This window comes from Oncorhynchus clarkii, chromosome 28, assembly GCF_045791955.1.
Source record: "Oncorhynchus clarkii lewisi isolate Uvic-CL-2024 chromosome 28, UVic_Ocla_1.0, whole genome shotgun sequence".
NCBI classification, from domain to species: Eukaryota; Metazoa; Chordata; class Actinopteri; order Salmoniformes; family Salmonidae; genus Oncorhynchus; species Oncorhynchus clarkii.
The window spans coordinates 32338212-32357848 of record NC_092174.1 but is presented as its reverse complement, the minus strand read 5'-3'; the positions used below and the strand labels follow the sequence as shown (position 1 = coordinate 32357848).

Here is a 19637-nt window from a genome sequence, read left to right as displayed (position 1 = left end):
AGACCCACTCCAATTCACATACCGCCCCAACAGATCCAAAGACAACACAATCTCAAAAGCACTCCACACTTTCCCACCAAAGGAACACCTACAGTATGTGAGAATGCTGTTAATTGACTACAGCTCAGCGTTCAACTCCATAGAGCCCAAAAAGCTCATCACTAAGCTAAGGACCCTGGGACTTGGGTCACCTCCCTCTGCAACTGGATCCTGGACTTCCTGACTGGCCGCCCCCAGGTGGTAAGTGTAGGCAACAACACATCTGCCATGCTGATCCTTAACATGGTGGCCCCTCAGGGGTGCGTGCTTAGTCCCCTTCTGTACTCCCTGTTCATCTACGACTGTATGGCCAAGCACAACTCCAACACCATCATTAAGTTTACTAACAACACAACGGTGGTAGGCCTGATTACTGACAACAATGCAACAGCCAGAGGTCAGAGACCTGGCAGTGTGGTGTCAGGACAACAACCTCTCCAACAACGTGAGCAAGACAAAGGAGACGTGGACTACAGGAAAGGAAGGCCCGAACACGCCCCCATTCACATCAATGGGGCTGTAGTGGATCGTGTCGAGAGTTAAAAGTTCCTTGATGTCCACATCACCAACAAACTATCATGGTCCAAACACACCAAAAAAGTTGTTTTGAGATGTTGTGACTGATTTCATGTCAACACTAATATGGATCAAATTCGCTAGCTAGCTAATCAACAACTGTAATGATGTATTTGAGAGACAACAAGTGGTCATTGTGAAAATGTATTATGTTTTCAATAGACATTTGGAGACTAAATATAGTTGATATGTTGTCTACAATCTAAGCTGACCCCATCTGTTTTACCCCATAGTTGCACACACATCAGTTTTGTTGCTAAACAACTGACGCTCAATTTACCTGCTCTTGGGAATACTTACTTCGTTCCATTCGGGAAAAAGTGTATCTCATAAAATGTCTGTGTCCAGTTGCATGTGGTTCTACAAAATCCAGAGAAATTTCAAAAAGATATTAAATACAAGTTTTGTACCGAATGAGAAATGCCTCTTGCATGTGTGTAGATATTTGTTGTGGACGCACTGTTTAATGCGCTACAGATGGAACAAAGAGCTAGTTATAAAAATCTTACACATAGAACAAAGAGCTAGTTATAAAAATCTTACACATAGAACAAGGAGCTAGTTATAAAAATCGTATATATAGAACAAGGAGCTAGTTATAAAAATTGTTGGATGCGCTTTAAATCAATTCTAAACGGGTCATGTGTTGATGGGATACAGCTTTTGACGCCAAAAGTTTATTCTTTATTTGCATTTTACCTAACCCTTTTCCCCAATATTGACATAATTCTCCTAACCTGCTTCATTAATTATCCTAACCTGCTGCGTAATTTCCCCTAACCCTGCTATGAAAAGTACAATTTAGACAAAAGCTGTATCCCTTCTAGGCAACATCTACTCACCCAGGTCCCATAGAAACGACTACAAAAATGCTCGGAAATGCTAGATGTATGGCAGTAAAATGAGGAACTGCCTCGTGCAGTACAGAACATAATTTTGTACAAAGCATAGTTTATACAAACCTGGGTGCATCTTAATATGTTAGTAAAGTGGCTTCATCTCCTTGTCTCCTTCACTTCACTTGCACAGATCTGAAAACACAGGAAAGGTGAAACCGCAATATGGTGGATACTGGGATTTTGGTTTCAACTGTTCAGTTATTTCAAATCAGTGTAGATTATTAAAGCAGAAGTGGAAAGGAAGTCAGAATTGAGATCCAACCCTGGATAAATAATCTGTGAAGCTAGTCAATAGAGGGTGCAAGTTATAACATATAATAGGTTACTATAAGAGAGTTGAGTCTCCCAACCCTCCTAATAAATGTTTTTAAAAAATGACAAAAGAATGTGATAGAGTTTGCCTGCCGATGTTTCCAAGGTCGGACTTTGCTATGTTTCAGGGGTTTCAATGTTTATAAAAGAATTCAACATTATATGGCTTATACATTTTATAATTTCTAAATGTACATGAAATAAATATTTGTAATAATGGCATATTAATAATCAATCACCAGGTTCTGTCTGTGTGAAAATGTCCCTTTTGTAGGGGCCCTTCAACAGTATATTGCAATGGACCCCCAAATTTCTAAATCCACCCCTGTATGTTTCCTACCAAATCTATCCAGTTCTGGTTCTAATAACTGTCCAGAGATTAGGACAACCAATTGAGATTATGGGACTTTCTTCAAAATCTGGTCAGGTGAGATGTCAATCTTTCCAAATAAATGGTATGGTCAATAGTATATAGTATAGTATATTACTCTTGGTTAATAAACATAGCTGTCAGTCTTAGTAAATTTATTACAGATTTAGAGAGAGAGAGAGAGAGAGATAGACACACCCCTCTCATCATGAGATGAGAGGGGTGTGAAGAGAAAAAGAGGGGGAGAGAGTATAACATTTACTGTCCAGTCATCAGACCAGTGATAATTAAAGGTAGTGAAGAAGGAAGGGTGTGCTTGAAATTATTCTAATGGTGTATTCTAGAAGCACAAATTAAACTGAAGTCCACACAAGGCTAAACAGTACATTGAAATTGGTCACAGATACTTTAAAAAATAGGTAGGGGCATGGATCATAAAACCAGTCAGTATGGTGTGACCACCATTTGACTCATGCAGTGCAACACATCTCCTTTGCATAGAGTTGATCAGGCTGTTGATTGTGGCCTGTGGAATGTTGTCCCACTCCTCTTCAATGGCTGTTGCTGGATATTGGCGGGAACTGGAACACACTGTCACACATGTTGATCCAGAGCATCCCTAACATGCTCAATGGGTCACATGTCTGGTGAGTATGCAGGCCATGGAAGAAATGGGACATTTTCAGCTTCCAGGAATTGTGTACAGATCCTTGCGACATGGGGCTGTGCATTATCATGCTGAAACATGAGGTGATGGCGAATGAATGGCATGACAATGGGCCTCAGGATCTCGTCGCGGTATCTCTGCATTAAAATTAACATTGATAAAATGCAATTGTTTTCGTTGTCCGTAACTTATGCCTGCCCATACCATAACCCCACCACTACCATGGGGCACGCTGTTCACAACGTTAACATCAGCAAACTTGCCCAGATGACATCATCTGCCCGGTACAGTTGAAACATCCATGAAGAGCACACATCTCTAGCGTGCCAGTGGCCATCAAAGGAGAGCATTTGCCCACTGAAGTCGGTTACGATGCCGAACCTGTTATGGCTGTCGTCGTAATGAGACCAAGGTGCAGTGTGGTAGGGGTACATTTTGAAGTTATTAAATGAACAACCCAACAAAACAAGAAAGATAAACGATGTGTAAAGTAATGTAGCGCTAAACCAGCAGCTAACAAAAACAAGATCCCACAACAGAAAGTAGGCAAAAGGGCTGCCTAAGTATGATCCCCAATCAGAGACAACAATAGACAGCTGCCTCTGATTGGGAACCATACTCGGACAAAAACAAAGAAATAGACAACATAGAATGCCCACCCCAAATCACACCCTGACCTAACCAAATAGAGAAATAAAACGGCTCTCTAAGGTCAGGGCGTGACAGAACCTCAGTCAGGTCAAGACCTTGGTGAGGTAAATGAGTACGCAGATGAGCTGCCCCGAGACGGTTTCTGACAGTTTGTGCAGAAATTCTTTGGGTGTGCAAACCTACCGTTTCATCAGCTGTCCAGGTGGCTGGTCTCGGAATATCCCACAGATTAAGAAGCTAGATGTGGAGGTCCTGGGCTAGCGTGGTTAGAAATGGTCTGCGGTTGGTCATGCTGTTTGTGCATATGGAACATTTCTGGGATCTTTTATTTCAGCTCATGAAACATGGGACCAACACTTTACATGTTGTGTTTATATTTTTATTCAGTAGAGATTTATAGGTTTTGATGACTGTGGCACGTTTAGGAGCATTGAGAGGCCAGAGATAGATAGACTAGTAAATTGGGCTAAGGAACAGAAGGTGGGTATTGGAGAAAGGCCATCAGTATTTGTTCTGCAAGCAGTATAGCGAATGAAGATGCGGCATGAGCGTGGTGAACTGATAGACGTGGTTATGGACAGCGAGGAAGAAGGAGAAGAGCCGAGTGCAGAGGGAAGATGTGTGTTGAGGAAAAATGGCGCCAAGTACAAACCATATTCTGCTGTCTCTATTGTGATACTGGCCGTTTGGTGCGACTTAGACCTGGTGGCGAGTGTGGTGAAACTGAGAAGACTCGCCACCCTTTCGAGTTTTGAAGCAGAGTCTTTACCTGATATATTCCTGTTAGGATATGTCAGTTATCCAGTGAGAGCTTTGGTGCTGAACCCACTAAGGCGTTTCAGATGCCAAGCTGAGGGTCATGTTACAGCAGTGTGTAGGAGGGAGATTCTGAGATGTGAGAAGTATGCAGGAGTGCATGGGACAAATGTGTAGTATCAGTGGAAAAAACGGTCAATTGTGGAGGTGACCATGTTGCTGGGGATCAGAAGTGACCAGTGCGAGGGAGACAGGTTTAGGTTGTCAGGGTCAGAGTAGAACAGATGTTGTATGCTGAGGCAGTGGAGAGAGTAGAGGATGATGGGTCAAGGCTGAGTAGTAGGCCTTAAGCCAATACAGAGTGATAGAATTTGTGCTTCAGTAACGTTGGCTTCTTAGCATTCATTGCCATGGTTATCAACTGTACCGCAGAAATGGAACGCAAATCACAAAAAATAGATGTTGTGGTGGCAGCTGCAGCGATGTACTTGGGTGCACAAGGTTTTATGGCAGAAGAGTTGCAAGGTGTGTTGAACTAAAGAGTGCCATCCTCTCATGCCGTTGGCCTGGTGTAGGATCAGTAAGGGTCAAAGTAGTGGAATAGGGTGGGGATTTTTATTTTAATGAAATTGTGGTATGTAGGTGTAGGGTTAGTTGGTGGTGCAATTTTTCATTTTCACCCTTTTTATGTGTTCACAAAATGCAACGTGATTGAACACACACTTCCGCACAGTAGGTGGCGGCATGCACAAACAAAATGTGAAAACGCCATGATACCGAAGAAGAAACTAAATTCACTTCCGCTGCTGCCAGCATAGACAGACGAGGGATATCAACCGGTAGACAATACTCTATTTATAGAACAAATATCATTTAAGAGATCGTGGGAAAAATTTGAAATAAAATTTTCGAGAATAACACCATCTAAAATCTCCTGTTTTGTGGTCCGTAAAGGTACTGAGAAGGCTAGTTTATCTAACGTTAGATAGGTGAGTTAGCTGGCTTGCTAACTGCTCTCAACGAAAGAGATGGGGACAAGAGCTAGTCGTTTACAAGAGGACCCAGTGCCTTCGACTTTCGGGAAAGATGGCATCACTCGGGATTCCTATCGACGACCCCGGTGCAATAGGCCCACCAGTATTATGGTAGACTTTTTGGGGAGTTTTGACGATTCAGAGACCAACCGTAGCCGATCGGAGGAGGGCAGCGATTCGGACATGGGGCAACAGGCGAGCACCGGTGGAAGCCCCGTCGATCACAAGAGCCACCCGTCCATCAGCCCATCATCACCAGCAGAAGACAACAGCGAATGCAAACGCGAGGAAGACTGCAATAGCAGTCCTGCGGGTGCTGTAAACGGGGAACATCTGCCTGGAGAGGAGACAGGCCAAGTGCTTCACCGCACTTTCTCTGAACGTTTACCCGGTAATCGACACTCTTCTGGGCGCAACGTCAGCGCAAGATCCGCACGGATGAGAGGCATCCATCAGCGCCCAGTGTCGGAGGCTTGGATTAGCCTCTACCGTGTCAACAACCGACATGGCAGTAAGTTTATACGAGACCACCCATGTTGTGTTTTTGTGTGTGTATTGTTTAAGTTGCTGTTCCTATTTTCTCTCGCAGATTTGACAACCGATACATTATCACACACACAGTGTGAACAAAAACACAGTGAAATGCCCCATTGGTATAGAGCTTGCCAGCTTGTGGTCCAAAAAACTTGAAATTAGTTATATCTGGTTCGTCCAGCCATTCTTGTAGGGGAAATAAATGGGGGTTGGGGATTTTGGGTCTGGTGTACTGTTCAGTTTATATATGTTACCCCTTGGCAGCATTATCAGAAAGCACAGCATTGATTTTCACTGCTACGCAGACGTTATAAAACTTTACATTCCTGTGTCACCAGATGATTTTAGCTTCATAAATAAATTAGACTGTATTAGTGATTTAAATACCTGGGTGGCTCACAACTTCCTCCAGCCAAATCAAGACAAGACTGAGGTACTTATTGTTGGAGCCAAAGCACCGAGAGAGAATCTAGCCGCACATTTTAATTCACAGGCAATAAAGATACAACACCAGGTAAAAAACCTAGGTGTTATTTTAGATTCTGAACTAAATTCTGAATCACACGTTAGGATTGTGACCAAAATAGCTTTTTACGCCTATTATGCCTCCAGCCTCTGGAATAACCTGGCTGGCTGAAACTGTGGACATATTTAAAAGAGATCTTAAAACACATATTTTTTAGCTTGGATTTTCCTGAATGTGCTTTTTAGTTGTTCAGTTTGTGTCATTTAGTTTTTTGTGTTGTGTAATATATATTTCAGCTTTTATTTTAATTGTTTTGTTATATATATTTTTCCTGTAAAACACATTGCGTTGCATTCTATGTCTGAAATGTGCTGTATAAATAAAGCTGGATTTGATTAGATAAACACCTAAAATAAGGTCTGAGGTTAACACAGGCTAGGAGGTCTTATACATTTTGTTCTATGAGATAATATCAGTCAGTTAACATGACCATTATGAAGCCTTTATGTGCTTGTTTTGATTACATAAATGCTTAAAAATTCACAAAAAGTGCCGTTAGCTGATTGAACTAAATATCATAGAACAAAATGTATAAGATCTCCTAAGCCTGTATTTAACTTTCTTTCTGTGTTTATCCAAAAACCCTCAAACCCCCATTTAATTTTCCTATATGCTTTGGCCAAAGAGCCATGATGAAGTTAGTGGCAACAAAAATACTCCATTCTCTATTAGGCTAGGGCTCAACAATCAGTTTTATGGTGACACAAATTGTCCAGGCTTACTACTGAACCTGCATTCTTGGAGGTATGATCTTCTCTCGTGCTTACAAGCTACTTGACTTATTACAGCAGAACCCATTGTTTTAAGTTGTAACAATCAGGCTGCTGTTAATAGATTAGCTAGCTAATACAGTAGTACTACAAACTGACTGCTTTGACAATTTCAGAATGTAGCACACCCATGAATTCATTCGAGATTCATCAATGAGCTCTCTAACAATAGCCCATGCATCACTCTCAACAAAATCCATTGACTTACGGTAGCTAGGGACGTTTCCAATATGACCCGTCCCAGACTGAGAGAGATTCTCAGTGTAGACCTATGTTATGTTATTCATTAGACAGATGGACAGATGTGGTTGTATATGAGTGAGACCCCTGCCCAAACACAACATTGGATTTATTTTCCCACGCGCCATAACACACAAACACAGCTCAGAGCAAGTCTAGGAAATGGGTCAAAGTCCTCACTTGGGCATGGCTGACAGGAGGGCCAGAGAGGAATGTAGGCCAACTGGGAACGCTCTCCCCCACGTCGTCCCATCCCCGAGGCTGGACTCCTCTTCTTATGCGTGATTGCCTGGTCTGTTAGAATGATGATGACTAGAAAACTAATCACGGGTCAGTTGACCTTAATCATTCGTCATGACACGCTGATCACGCAAATGTCAACATCTACTGAAGACCAATGGCATGCATGATGGACAAGTTGATTTCATTAGTTGATTAGTTGATTTGATCAACTCCCCTCTTTTGTTTTTCTAATGTGTTGTTGTTAAACATGAGCATGTTGTCGTCTCCTCCCCAGATATCCGCTGTCCGTTCTGCTCCAAGCCTTTCCCGGGTGGCAGAATTGAGGATCACCTGTTGAGCTGTCTCACATCTCCCCCTCTCCCTTACAACAGTAAGTATCTCTCTTCAGAAAATATATAGTGAGTAATAAAAGAAGGCGGATACCTAGTCAGTACAACTGAATGCATTCAACTGGAATGTGTCTTACGCATTGAACCCAACCCCCCCAGAATCGGAGAGTTGCAGGGGGCTGCCTTAATCGAAGTCCAAGTCATCTGCACCCGAGGAAAAGTTGTTGTTGGGGGTAACTGCCATGCAGAACAGCAGATATTTCCACCTTGCCAGCTCAGGGATTAAACCAGCGACCTTTCAGTCACTGACCCAACTCTCTTAACCGCTAAGCTACCCTAATATGTTTGGAACATCAAATAAAATCGTAGTATCGACTCGCAATACATATAGAAACGGGAGAATTGCAATACATATCGTATCAGCTAGGGTTAAATATTTTCCAGGTTTTTTACAAATGTTCCATCACGAGAATAAATCACTTTTCACCCGGATAACCCAGTATTTCCCGCCAAAGCCGTAAGTGTCATTCAAAGAAGCATATAAATGTCTGGATTTGATTAGAGATTTGATCAGCATGAACATTCAAACCTGATGCTAGCTGAGCCTGATGAGACATATATTAAATACATTTTACGAGCCATACATTTATGACATTTAATGAGCCCAAGCCCAAAAAAGCCCAAATGATTGGGCCGTTATGCAATACATATATGATATAGGCTACTGCACATTACGCACGACATTAAAACATAAAAGCCCATAGATGTAGCTAGCTATATGTGCTCTTGGGTAAATAAATTAAACTAACTCCTGTAGGCTCATCTTTTTGAGTGTGAACTGTATTACTGTACTGTATTATACTGTATTATATGGACTGGAATTGCGCACATTGTTCAAACCATGATAAAGCAGAAGAAAACATGCGATTCTGGTGCAGCACATGCGGCCTACAAAGTATAGGTTGGCGAATTTGATTTTAATTTTGAAATATAATAGGGCCTATTTGTATAATTAGTAGGCTGACGCATTTATACCTTTTATAATATTTAGACCTAATGTTATTAGCCTACCGTTTTCTCTATTGTTGCTTCATTCTTTCCTCGCGTTCAACAGTTAAATTAAATACGTTTTGTTGTCCTTATCGTAATCATTCTAATGACATCCTTGAATAATATAGGACTACAATTAGATGCAGAAGGCATTCATTTCTCTTCATGAAGATTGAATGGTTATGAGTCTGAATAAATAACTGCTACAGCTTACCACCATCTCGTGTTCACATTTCTTTCAAACTACCCATGAGTTCTATTGGCTGCAGTATTTAACATTCAGCAAAAAAATAGTTTGCGTCTCTCTTCAAATTGTCTATTGGTATAAGAAATGCTAAAAATAATTATGTCCAGCAAGCTATTCTGGTCTAGTTTTTCCTGCCTGGGACTCCAAGAGCTACGGAGTGTTTTTTAAGGAGAGAGGGTAGTGGAGCACAGGTGCTTGTGTTTTGCTCAAGAGACAGAGGCTATATGTAAGAAGCATATTTTGCATAACCCATCATTAATTTGCTAAATATAAGCTAATACTGCATTGAATATATTGCCTGAAAGAGATAGGCTAGGACATGTATATCAATCTAGAACAGAATTATGTATTTTGGAAGCAATTTGAATGGAGTTGATGTAGAGAGAGAGAAAGAAAGACTGTGAGAGTACTCCCGCATGCACTTATTTAAAGCAACGATATTCGAGTGATAGGCTGTTTTAAAACTCTGCAGCTGCAAAAAAAATATTATCTTACAGTTAAAAACAAGGTGACCCCCGAAATTCAGATGGAGATGTGTAAATTAGACACGCATTCGGTCTTTATATTACTGCAGATATTAATGCATTTTTTTTTCATGAGATGATACTGTAGGTCTACATGCATTGTGAACTGCGCTCCATACTGAGATGGGCTGTATGTCCCCACCCTGAGCGTTGATTCAACATGCATAGGCCGTAGAGAAACCAGATTTAGATATTGCATATCATTTAACAGTTCCATTTCGTGCCATGGTGTTCATATAAATTATTCATTATAATTTACTGGTTTTGGACAGTAAATCCCGGTAACCGGGTTCCTGCCATTCAACGCTAGTATCGGCAACTAAGTATTGTGATAATATTGTATCGTGAGGTCCCTGGCAATTCCCAGCCCTACTGTCTTTACATTCACCCAGAGAAAGGGTTGACATTGCATGCTAAATGTAATACTCACGTTGGGTCATGAGTGGTGTTATTATGGTGTTATTACAGTCTATTACACAAACTGTGGTCTCAGCGGATGTGCTTTGTCTAACTGTCATTTCTGTGATGTGTGTGGTGGTCTCAGTGGACGTGCTGAGTAAGGACAGCGGTGAGTGCTCCATCTGTCTGGACGAGCTGCAGCAGGGAGAGACCATCGCCCGGCTGGCCTGCCTTTGTGTCTACCACAAGAGGTAATTACACTGAGGATTTAATACACACAATATATCTGTCTCAAATGGAACCCTAGTCCCTATATAGTGCACTTATTTTGACCAGGGCCTCGAAAGTATTTCACTATATAGGGAATAGTGTGTCATTTTGGGATGCAGGCATACACTTTGCCCAGTAGGGAAAGGGGTGACATTTCTCACACACAAGAGCACAGATCTGATAATTCATTGATACTTTTCTATTCTATCTACCAGGAAGCAATTATGCAACTGTGATGCATGGGAAGCATCACATGCATGGGAAGCATGTGATACAATCATGAGTTGTATTCTTTTGAAATCTCATTTAGGACTGTAGCAGTTATGACAATTTGTGAGCTGGTAACTGTCATGCAAATCACCGCCGGTCTCATGGTAATTGACGGTTAATTAACAAACACTTTAAAGCATCTATGGGCTTACACGCATTAAGCCACTGATGCAGACCCTTGGAACATCTACATTTTTAAAAAGTTTAATAAATCCATTTAATACACACCATCAAATTAAATCCATGATTTATTTTAGGCAGGTCTTAAGAACCTATGGTATGAAGAAAATTTATTTCAGAAGAACATGATTACTGATCTGGCATTTCATTTAGAAGACATGATTTTCTTATAATTCCCATGCCATTATTTCATATTATATTATTTTTATAGTAAGAAGAATACAATTTAAAATAATACAATTGAACATAGCTGCATGAAATAGAAAGGATATTTTCCGCAATCAATTGCAGTGTGTGTGCTCTGTATTGAGCGGTTATAAAAAGTGATACTTTTTAACATGTCCTATATGCTTAATATAGAGTTATTTGGCAACTTTAGTTGTAATCCAAACCTTAGAATGTTTTTGAAAAATCAAACATATATGGGCTGCATGATGCGAATTTTGATGATGTGAAAAAGTCGCAAAAAAATGCATGCACTATTTTATTACACACATCAAAAAGCTGAGGAGCTGGCTCTCAGCTGCGTGACAGGTGATATTCAAATTCAATCATGAAGTGGTTGAATTGATTTTCAATTGTATTTGCATTGATGTCAGAGTGATTACAGGGACAATGGAGTGCTGAGTACCAGGCCATTTGTGACTTGAGGGCCATTAACAAGTTTGGTTGGCTACTAACGACCATCAGCATCATTATTTACAGAGAACAGTTTTGGAGTAGCCTAGTTATTGTTACTCAGCGGTCACTTGGAATTTGACTGTGGTCATGACTCGTGAATTGGCAATAGAATGGCCTTACTGAGAAACTCAGTGACTTTCAACGTGGCACCGTCATAGGATGCCACCTTTCCACTGTTCGTCAAATTTCTTCCCTGCTAGAGCTGCTCCAGTTAACTTTAAGTGCTGTTATTGTGAAGTGGAAACATCTAGGATCAACAAAGGCACAGCTGTGAACAGGGCCGACAAATGCCGAAGCGCATAGTGCGTAAAAATCGTCTGTCCTCGGTTGCAACACTCACTACCGAGTTCCGAACTGCCTCTGAAAGCAACGTCAGCACAATAACTGTTTGTCGGGAACTTCATGAAATTGGTTTCCATGTCTGAGCAGCTGCCACAAGCCTAAGATCACCACGCACAATGCCAATCTTCGCCTGGAGAGGTGTAATGTTCGCCACCATTGGACTCTGGAGCAGTGGAAACGCGTTCTCTGGTGTGATGAATCACGCTTCACCATCTAGCAGTCTGAAGGATGAATCTGGGTTTGGCAGATTCCAGGAGAACACTTCCTGCCCCAGATTTTTGACGAGCAGGTGTTCGTCCATATGTTCTTTAAAAGTCATTTCCTCACCATCTTAAATAAGCATGCCCCTTTCAAAAAATGTTGAACTAAGAACAGATATAGCCCTTGGTTCACTCCAGACCTGACTGCCCTCGACCAGCACAGAAACATCATTTGGCGTACTGCACGAGCATCGAATAGTCCCTGCGATATGCAACTTTTTAGAGAAGTCAGGAACCAATACACATAGTCTGTTAGGAAAGCAAAGGCTAGCTTTTTCAAACAGAAATGTACATCCTGCAGCTCTAACTCCCAAAAGATCTGGGACAGTGTAAAGTCCATGGAGAATAACAGCACCTCCTCCTAGCTACCCACTGCACTGAGGCTAGGAAACACTGTCACCACCGATAAATCCACGATAGTCAAGAATATCAATAAGAATTTCTCTACGGCTGGCCAAGCTTTCCTCCTGGCTACCCCAACCCCGGCCAGCAGCTCCGCACCCACCCGCAGCTACTTACCCAAGCCTCCCCAGCTTCTCCTTTACCCAAATCCAGATAGCAGATGTTCTGAAAAAGCTGCAAAACCTGGACTTGTACAAATCAGCTGGGCTAGACAATCTGGACCCTCTCTTTCTAAAATTATCCGCCGCCATTGTTGCAACCCCTATTACTAGTCTTTTCAACCTCCCTTTTATATCGTCTGAGATTCCTAAAGATTGGAAAGCTCCCGCGGTCATCCCCCTCTTCAAAGGGGGTGACACTCTAGACCCAAACTGTTACAGACCTATATCCATCCTGCCCTGCTTTTCCAAAGTCTTCGAAAGCCAAGTTAACAAACAAATCATTGACCATTTTGAATCCCACCTTACCTTCTCCACTGTGCAATCCGGTTTCTGAGCTGGTCACGGGTGCACCTCAGCCACGCTGACGGTACTAAACAATATCATAACCGCCATCGATAAGAGACGGTACTGTGCAGCCGTCTTCATCGACCTGGCCAAGGCTTTTGACTCTGTCAATCACCATATTCTTATTGGCAGACTCAACAGCCCTTGTTTCTCAAATGACTGCCTCGCCTGGTTCACCAACTACTTCTCGGATAGAGTTCCGTGTGTCAAATCGGAGGGCCTGTTGTCCGGACCTCTGGCAGTCTCTATGGGGGTACCACGGGGTTCAATTCTCGGGCCGACTCTTTTCTCTGTATATATCAATGATGTCGCTCTTTTGCTACGGGTGATTCCTTGATCCACCTCTACGCAGATGACACCATTCTGTGTACATCTGGCCCTTTTTTGGACACTGTGTTAACAAACCTCCAAACGAGCTTCAACGCCTTACAACACTCCTTCCGTGGTCTCCAACTGCTCTTAAACGCTAGTTAAACTAAATGCATGTTCTTCAACCGATTGCTGCCCGCACCCGCCCGCCCGATTAACATCACTACTCTGGACGGTTCTGACTTAGAATATGTGGACAACTACAAATACCTAGGTGTCAGGCTAGACTGTAAACTCTCCTTCCAGACTCATATTAAGCATCTTCAATCCAAAATTACATCTAGAATCAGCTTCCTATTTCGCAACAAAGCCTCCTTCACTCACAATGCCAAACATTCCTCGTAAAACTGACAATCTTACCGATCCCTGACTTCGTCGATGTCATTTACAAAATAGCCTCCAACACTCTACTCTTGGATGCAGTCTATCACAGTGCCATCTGTTTTGACACCAAAGCCCCATATACCACCCACCACTGGGACCTGTATGCTCTCGTCGGCTGGCCCTCGCTACATATTCGTTGTCAGACCCACTGGCTCCAGGTCATCTAAGTCTTTGCTAAGTAAAGGTCCGCCTTTTCTCAGCTCACTGGTCACCATAACAACACCCAGCCGTAGCACGCGCTCCAGCAGGTATATCACACTGGTCATCCCCAAAGCCAACACCTACTTTGGCCGCCTTTCCTTCCAGTTCTCTGCTGCCAATGACTGGAACAAATTGCAAAAATCGCTGAAGTTGGAGACATATATCTCCCTCACTAACTTTAAGCATCAGCTATCTGAGCAGCTCACCGATCGCTGCAGCTGTACACAGCCCATCTGTAAATAGCCCATCCAACTATCTACCTCATCTCCATATTGTTTTTAATGACTTTTTTGCACACCAGTATTTCTACTTGTACATCATCATCTGCACATCTATCACTCCAGTGTTAATTTGCTAAATTGTAATTACTTCGCTACTATGGCCTATTTATTGCCTAGGCCTTACCTCCTTACTCCCATTTGCACACTGTATATAGATTTTTCTAATGTTGTTGACTGTACTTTTGTTTATCCCATGTGTAAATCTGTGTTGGTGTTTTTTGTCGCACTGCTTTGCTTTATCTTGGCCAGGTCGCAGTTGTAAATGAGAACTTGTTCTCAACTGGCCTACCTGGTTAAATAAAGTTGATATAGAAAATAAACACTAAATGACCAAAAGTATATCACTAAAAGCTCCACTGAAGAACTCTTGTGCTAGCAGCAAACAATGAGCGTCTAATAACCTCATTCTTTTTTTCCCTGAAAGACCTAACCTTGTTGTAAGTCATTCACCTCTTTAAGACCAGGAAGTCTCTTGAGGTGTGAACCTCTAGGCGTGTAACCACAACTAGGCCTGTGACAAATGGGGAAAGATTTCTTTACGTTTAAAATACAATTTTTTTCTTTGTAAAAAGATATGAAAACATTTATGAAATTGCATGTGAATTCAAAAGGCACAATATTGTCCTGCATATGACCTCTGGAGGGCAATGCAGCTCCTTTTACTGCAGTCATGGCTACTTCATCCCTGATCACTCTTCCTTCGTGTGAAGCTGTCTTATGTCTGTTGTTGTGGGCCTGAGCTCCTTTCCCGCTACAGTTTCGGTCTCATGGTGCGTCTCATTCAGATGATTAAGCATTGCACCTGGACTACAATTCTTATAAGTTTGTATTTCACCACCTTCTCATTTAACTTCTGAAAGTATTGCCATACAGGACTTCGCTGCTATCGCGTGCCTTTCTTTGCTATTTTTCCAACTGTTGACGACGATGACGTAGTGCTGGATAGTCAACTCCAAAATAATAGATTCCTCTACTCCTTGCATGTCGACTCCCGGTGTCAACTCCCATTTCTGAGTGTCACGATTAAATTCCACACACAATTGACTCCTAAGATTTTGTATTTTTGGAACAGAGGAGACTGATTAGTTCCTGTACTTTCGAGAACACAAACACTTCCATATTTCATAGCGAGTTAGCGAAGGAACGGATAGAGAGGGGAGGGGCACGGTTATAGGCAGGTCGGCTACCAGACAGACTATCCAAACCGTTCACTCGGCCTATCTATCGGTAATCAAAAGCTGTATCTCGCAATTTCTTGGCTTGCACATGTCTTGCAACTTCTGTAAAGCAAGGCCCTATTATCAATGAATAGGCTAGGACCATATTGTTTTATTTGATTTTAGTTTGTTCTTTTTACCCCTTTTTCTCCCCAATTTCGTGATATCCAATTGGTAGTTAGTCTTGCCCCATCGCTGCAACTCCCTTATGGACTCGGGAGAGGTGAAGGTCGAGAGCCGTGCGTCCTCCGAAAACAGGACCCTGCCAAGCCGCGTTGCTTCTTGACGCACTGCTCGCTTAACCCGAAAGCCAGCCGCACCAATGTGTCAGAGGAAACACCGTCCAGCTGGCGACCGAAGTCAGCTTGCAGGAGCCCAGCCCGCCACAAGGAGTCGCTAGAGCGCGATGGGACAAGGAAATCCCGGTTGGCCAAACCCTCCCCTATCCCGGAAGATGCTGGGCCAATTGTATGCCGCCTCATGGGTCTCCCGGTCACAGCCGGCTGTGACACAGCCTGAGATCGAACCCAGGTCTGCAGTGATGCCTCAAGCACTACGATGCAGTGCCTTAAATTGTTGCGCCAGGATATGTTATTCTACACACAAAAAAACTCAAACTGAACACCCATTCGCATCATTAACAAAGAGAACAAGCAGGCGAGCCAGCGTGAGGAAGAGAGAGGAGGGGCAGGCAGAAAGAACTCCATATGTCTTGGTAATCTGTATCTCACATTCACCAAAGTAGCCTAAAGTTTGCCTCTTCAGCCCTGGTTTTATAAATATTATTTGTTTTTATAAATATTATTCAACTTTCCCTAGGCCTTAGGGATTTTTAAATGCCAATGATCCCAATTTCCTTTAAACATTCACACCCCTAACCACAACAAGTGTTTCTAATCAGGCTGTCTCACAGTGAGTCAGCTGCACCATGGTCATAGTTAAGTCCCACCCCGGGACCACAGATGGAAGTTAGTTATGTATCTAAAACTCTGTTGTAATAGACATATTATGCATGGTCCCTGACAAATAAGTGAATATGTGATAATCAAAAGGGAAAATAGACATTTGTTTCTCTGTCCAGCTGTATTGACTCCTGGGCGAAGGTAAAGACCTGCTGTCCTGAACACCCTTTTGATTGACTCATGGGTCACATGTCCTGCTCAGTGACACACCTGACTCAGGTATGTACATGTTCATAACCACATTTGTTCCATCCTCATGATGTCACATTACCCAACTGGGTAGAAGTTAGTGTGGACATGATTATGTACTTGAATATGAAGAGATTTTTATATGAACGATTACACATTCCAAATGTTTCTGACGTATTTTAGATTTTTACCCCACAGGAGACTGCAATGTATCTACAATTGCAGAAAATATACTACGACAATGATTAATACCAGAGGCAAGCCTCCTAATAACAACACAACCCCACAAGGATGCGACCAACAACCACTTTACCATCTTGGACCTGGTTTAGTCCATTTGAACTCAACGCAGACCACTATAATCACCCCTGGAATAGATGGCACCTCTCCTCTGTCAATGTAGCCGAAACTATAGCCAAAACTGCTGGAGGGGATATATTATCATACCAGGTTGGCAGTACCCTGAAAGACCTTTGGAACTCAAGGAAAGGAAAATGTGTTTCTGTGCTCCCTGCATTCTTCTTACCCTAATGTGGACTATCCATATGAAAAGGTCATGTTATCTTTCCTGATGCTGCAAAACCATATTGTGCAGAGATTCACGTTACAGTGGATAAATGTTTCTGTTCAAAAAACAACAGCCAGATTCACGTTACAGTGGATAAATGTTTCTGTTCAAAAAACAACAGCCAGATTCACGTTACAGTGGATAAATGTTTCTGTTCAAAAAACAACAGCCAGATTCACCTTACAGTGGATAAATGTTTCTGTTCAAAAAACAACAGCCAGATTCACGTTACAGTGGATAAATGTTTCTGTTCAAAAAACAACAGCCAGATTCACCTTACAGTGGATAAATGTTTCTGTTCAAAAAACAACAGCCAGATTCACCTTACAGTGGATAAATGTTTCTGTTCAAAAAACAACAGCCAGATTCACGTTACAGTGGATAAATGTTTCTGTTCAAAAAACAACAGCCAGATTCACCTTACAGTGGATAAATGTTTCTGTTCAAAAAACAACAGCCAGATTCACCTTACAGTGGATAAATGTTTCTGTTCAAAAAACAACAGCCAGATTCACGTTACAGTGGATAAATGTTTCTGTTCAAAAAACAACAGCCAGATTCACCTTACAGTGGATAAATGTTTCTGTTCAAAAAACAACAGCCCAGCTGCGTAAATATTGCAATGTATTGTTTTTAAAAGCCATATGTTGGAACGCAGGGCTTTATTTTGTGGGTGGGGTTGTTATAGTGATTGTAGGTGTTTTTCTGTTGTCACCATGACACATTTCAGAAGAAGGATGGTGGGTGTGAGTTGATTGATAGTCTGGTCAGTTTAGGTCAGTTTGTTTGGTTGGTGCTGACACCACTGTATTAGGTCCTTTACTGCAGCGGTAGCAGGTTGTTGATATTTCCATACGGTTGTTTGTTTGTGTGTGTGTACACCGCCTGACTGGACCGCAGAAGTGAACTGCAGTCCTCTCACTGGCTGTATACATGAGAGGTGTGTGTGCTTAATGCCCTGGGTGAAAGCGATACTTTTAGGAACAAAGTATCACAATGATTAAAACTATCTGTGTGATTAAAAACATTCTGCTACTTTGACATGCCCTCCACCTCGCCTGTTGTGCTGAAGGCATGTGGTGGTGTTTGTGGGTCTTCATGTCCCCCTGCCTCTCTAGGGTGTTGTCCGGATTGTTGGACCAGTCCCTGTGCGCTAGTCTGGCTATCTGGCTCCCTGCATTCATGTCTGAATGGGAGGGATGATGTATTTAATGGCATGATTACTCCATAAGGCAGCTAGCTGCCTTGCCTATCCCATGATTCCTGTCGCTGGAAGCAAAGAACAGCTGATGGGGTGATTCTTATATTACCCCACCCCCCTTTCCCCATAAGAGGATTTATAGACATTGTATTATTCCAGTTATTATTATTACTACTAAATGTGCTAAGCAGATACATTTGCCTGTGTTTTGGTTGCCTTTGCCTGGTGAGATTTGTCTGTCCAGGCTCCTCTGGTGTAGTGTACTCTGGGGATCAGTGGTGATGCTACAGTGATGCTACCAGCATGAGGATCAGCCCTGTTCAGCATTCCTATTGGATGATATCCCCGAGTTCTTGCCCCACATCTTGCATTCTGAAGTGAGGTGCTACGACCTTTCCTGCCCCTAGATGGCAGCCCGGTGCATGTTACTCTTTCGTCCCCAAAAAATAAGAAAGAACTATTCCGCCAAAAGTATGTATGCATGTCTGTGTACATGAAACAGTGGTAGGGGATGTGTGTGAAAAAGAGAGAAATTGATCATTAGACATAAATGTTACAATATTTGTGGTGATGATGAATAATGATGTTGTGTACTTTTGAGGGAGCGGAGGGGTTGTCAGAGAAAATATGGACAATCTGAAGCCCCAAATGTTCCTTTACTTTACTACTCTTCCCTTTTAGCTGTGTGGTACAATACCTCCATTTTTACATATGTTATTACTCGGCAGCATAGCTTTTCTCCAAGGACGATAATTGATATATTCAATGATAATGTTTTTAAGGTCACCATGGTGATATCTGCATCCCAAGATATGGACAATCTGCCTTCTCTGGTATAACAGAACAATCCGTTTATTTATTAAAGTGTACATATGTATTGCAATTCAAAATGGCTTGGTCTTTGTCTGTTCATTGTACTGTTTCTAAGCTCCAATCTTTTGTATGTCTCAAAGTTGTTTTTATATGTATTTTTTTACAATAAATATACTTGTGTGAGCCATGTTTTGTCATTGTCCTTGTTTGCATATGTGAGTACTGTAGTGTTCATAAGTGTTTTGTGGAATGTCTGCAATGGTCATTGCTAAAGAGGTAATGGTGTGACACTCATTTCTACAGTTAAGTTATTCATTGTAAATGACTATCCTACATTTTTTTTCTCTCGACCATGTGAAATTTGGGGGTCAGTTT

General features: G+C 42.0%; 1 protein-coding gene across 1 annotated transcript; it reads left to right on the top strand.

Annotated features, from left to right (window-relative positions):
- Positions 1-5061: 5061 nt before the first annotated feature.
- On the top strand, positions 5062-19449 carry LOC139386963 (E3 ubiquitin-protein ligase znrf1). The gene is made up of 6 exons (XM_071132875.1): positions 5062-5815; positions 7892-7987; positions 10312-10417; positions 16611-16710; positions 16879-17353; positions 17855-19449. Exons 1-4 carry the CDS (start codon positions 5299-5301, stop codon positions 16666-16668), a joined length of 777 nt encoding a protein of 258 aa, XP_070988976.1. The 5' UTR covers positions 5062-5298; the 3' UTR covers positions 16669-16710; positions 16879-17353; positions 17855-19449.
- The last annotated feature ends 188 nt before the right edge of the window (positions 19450-19637 follow it).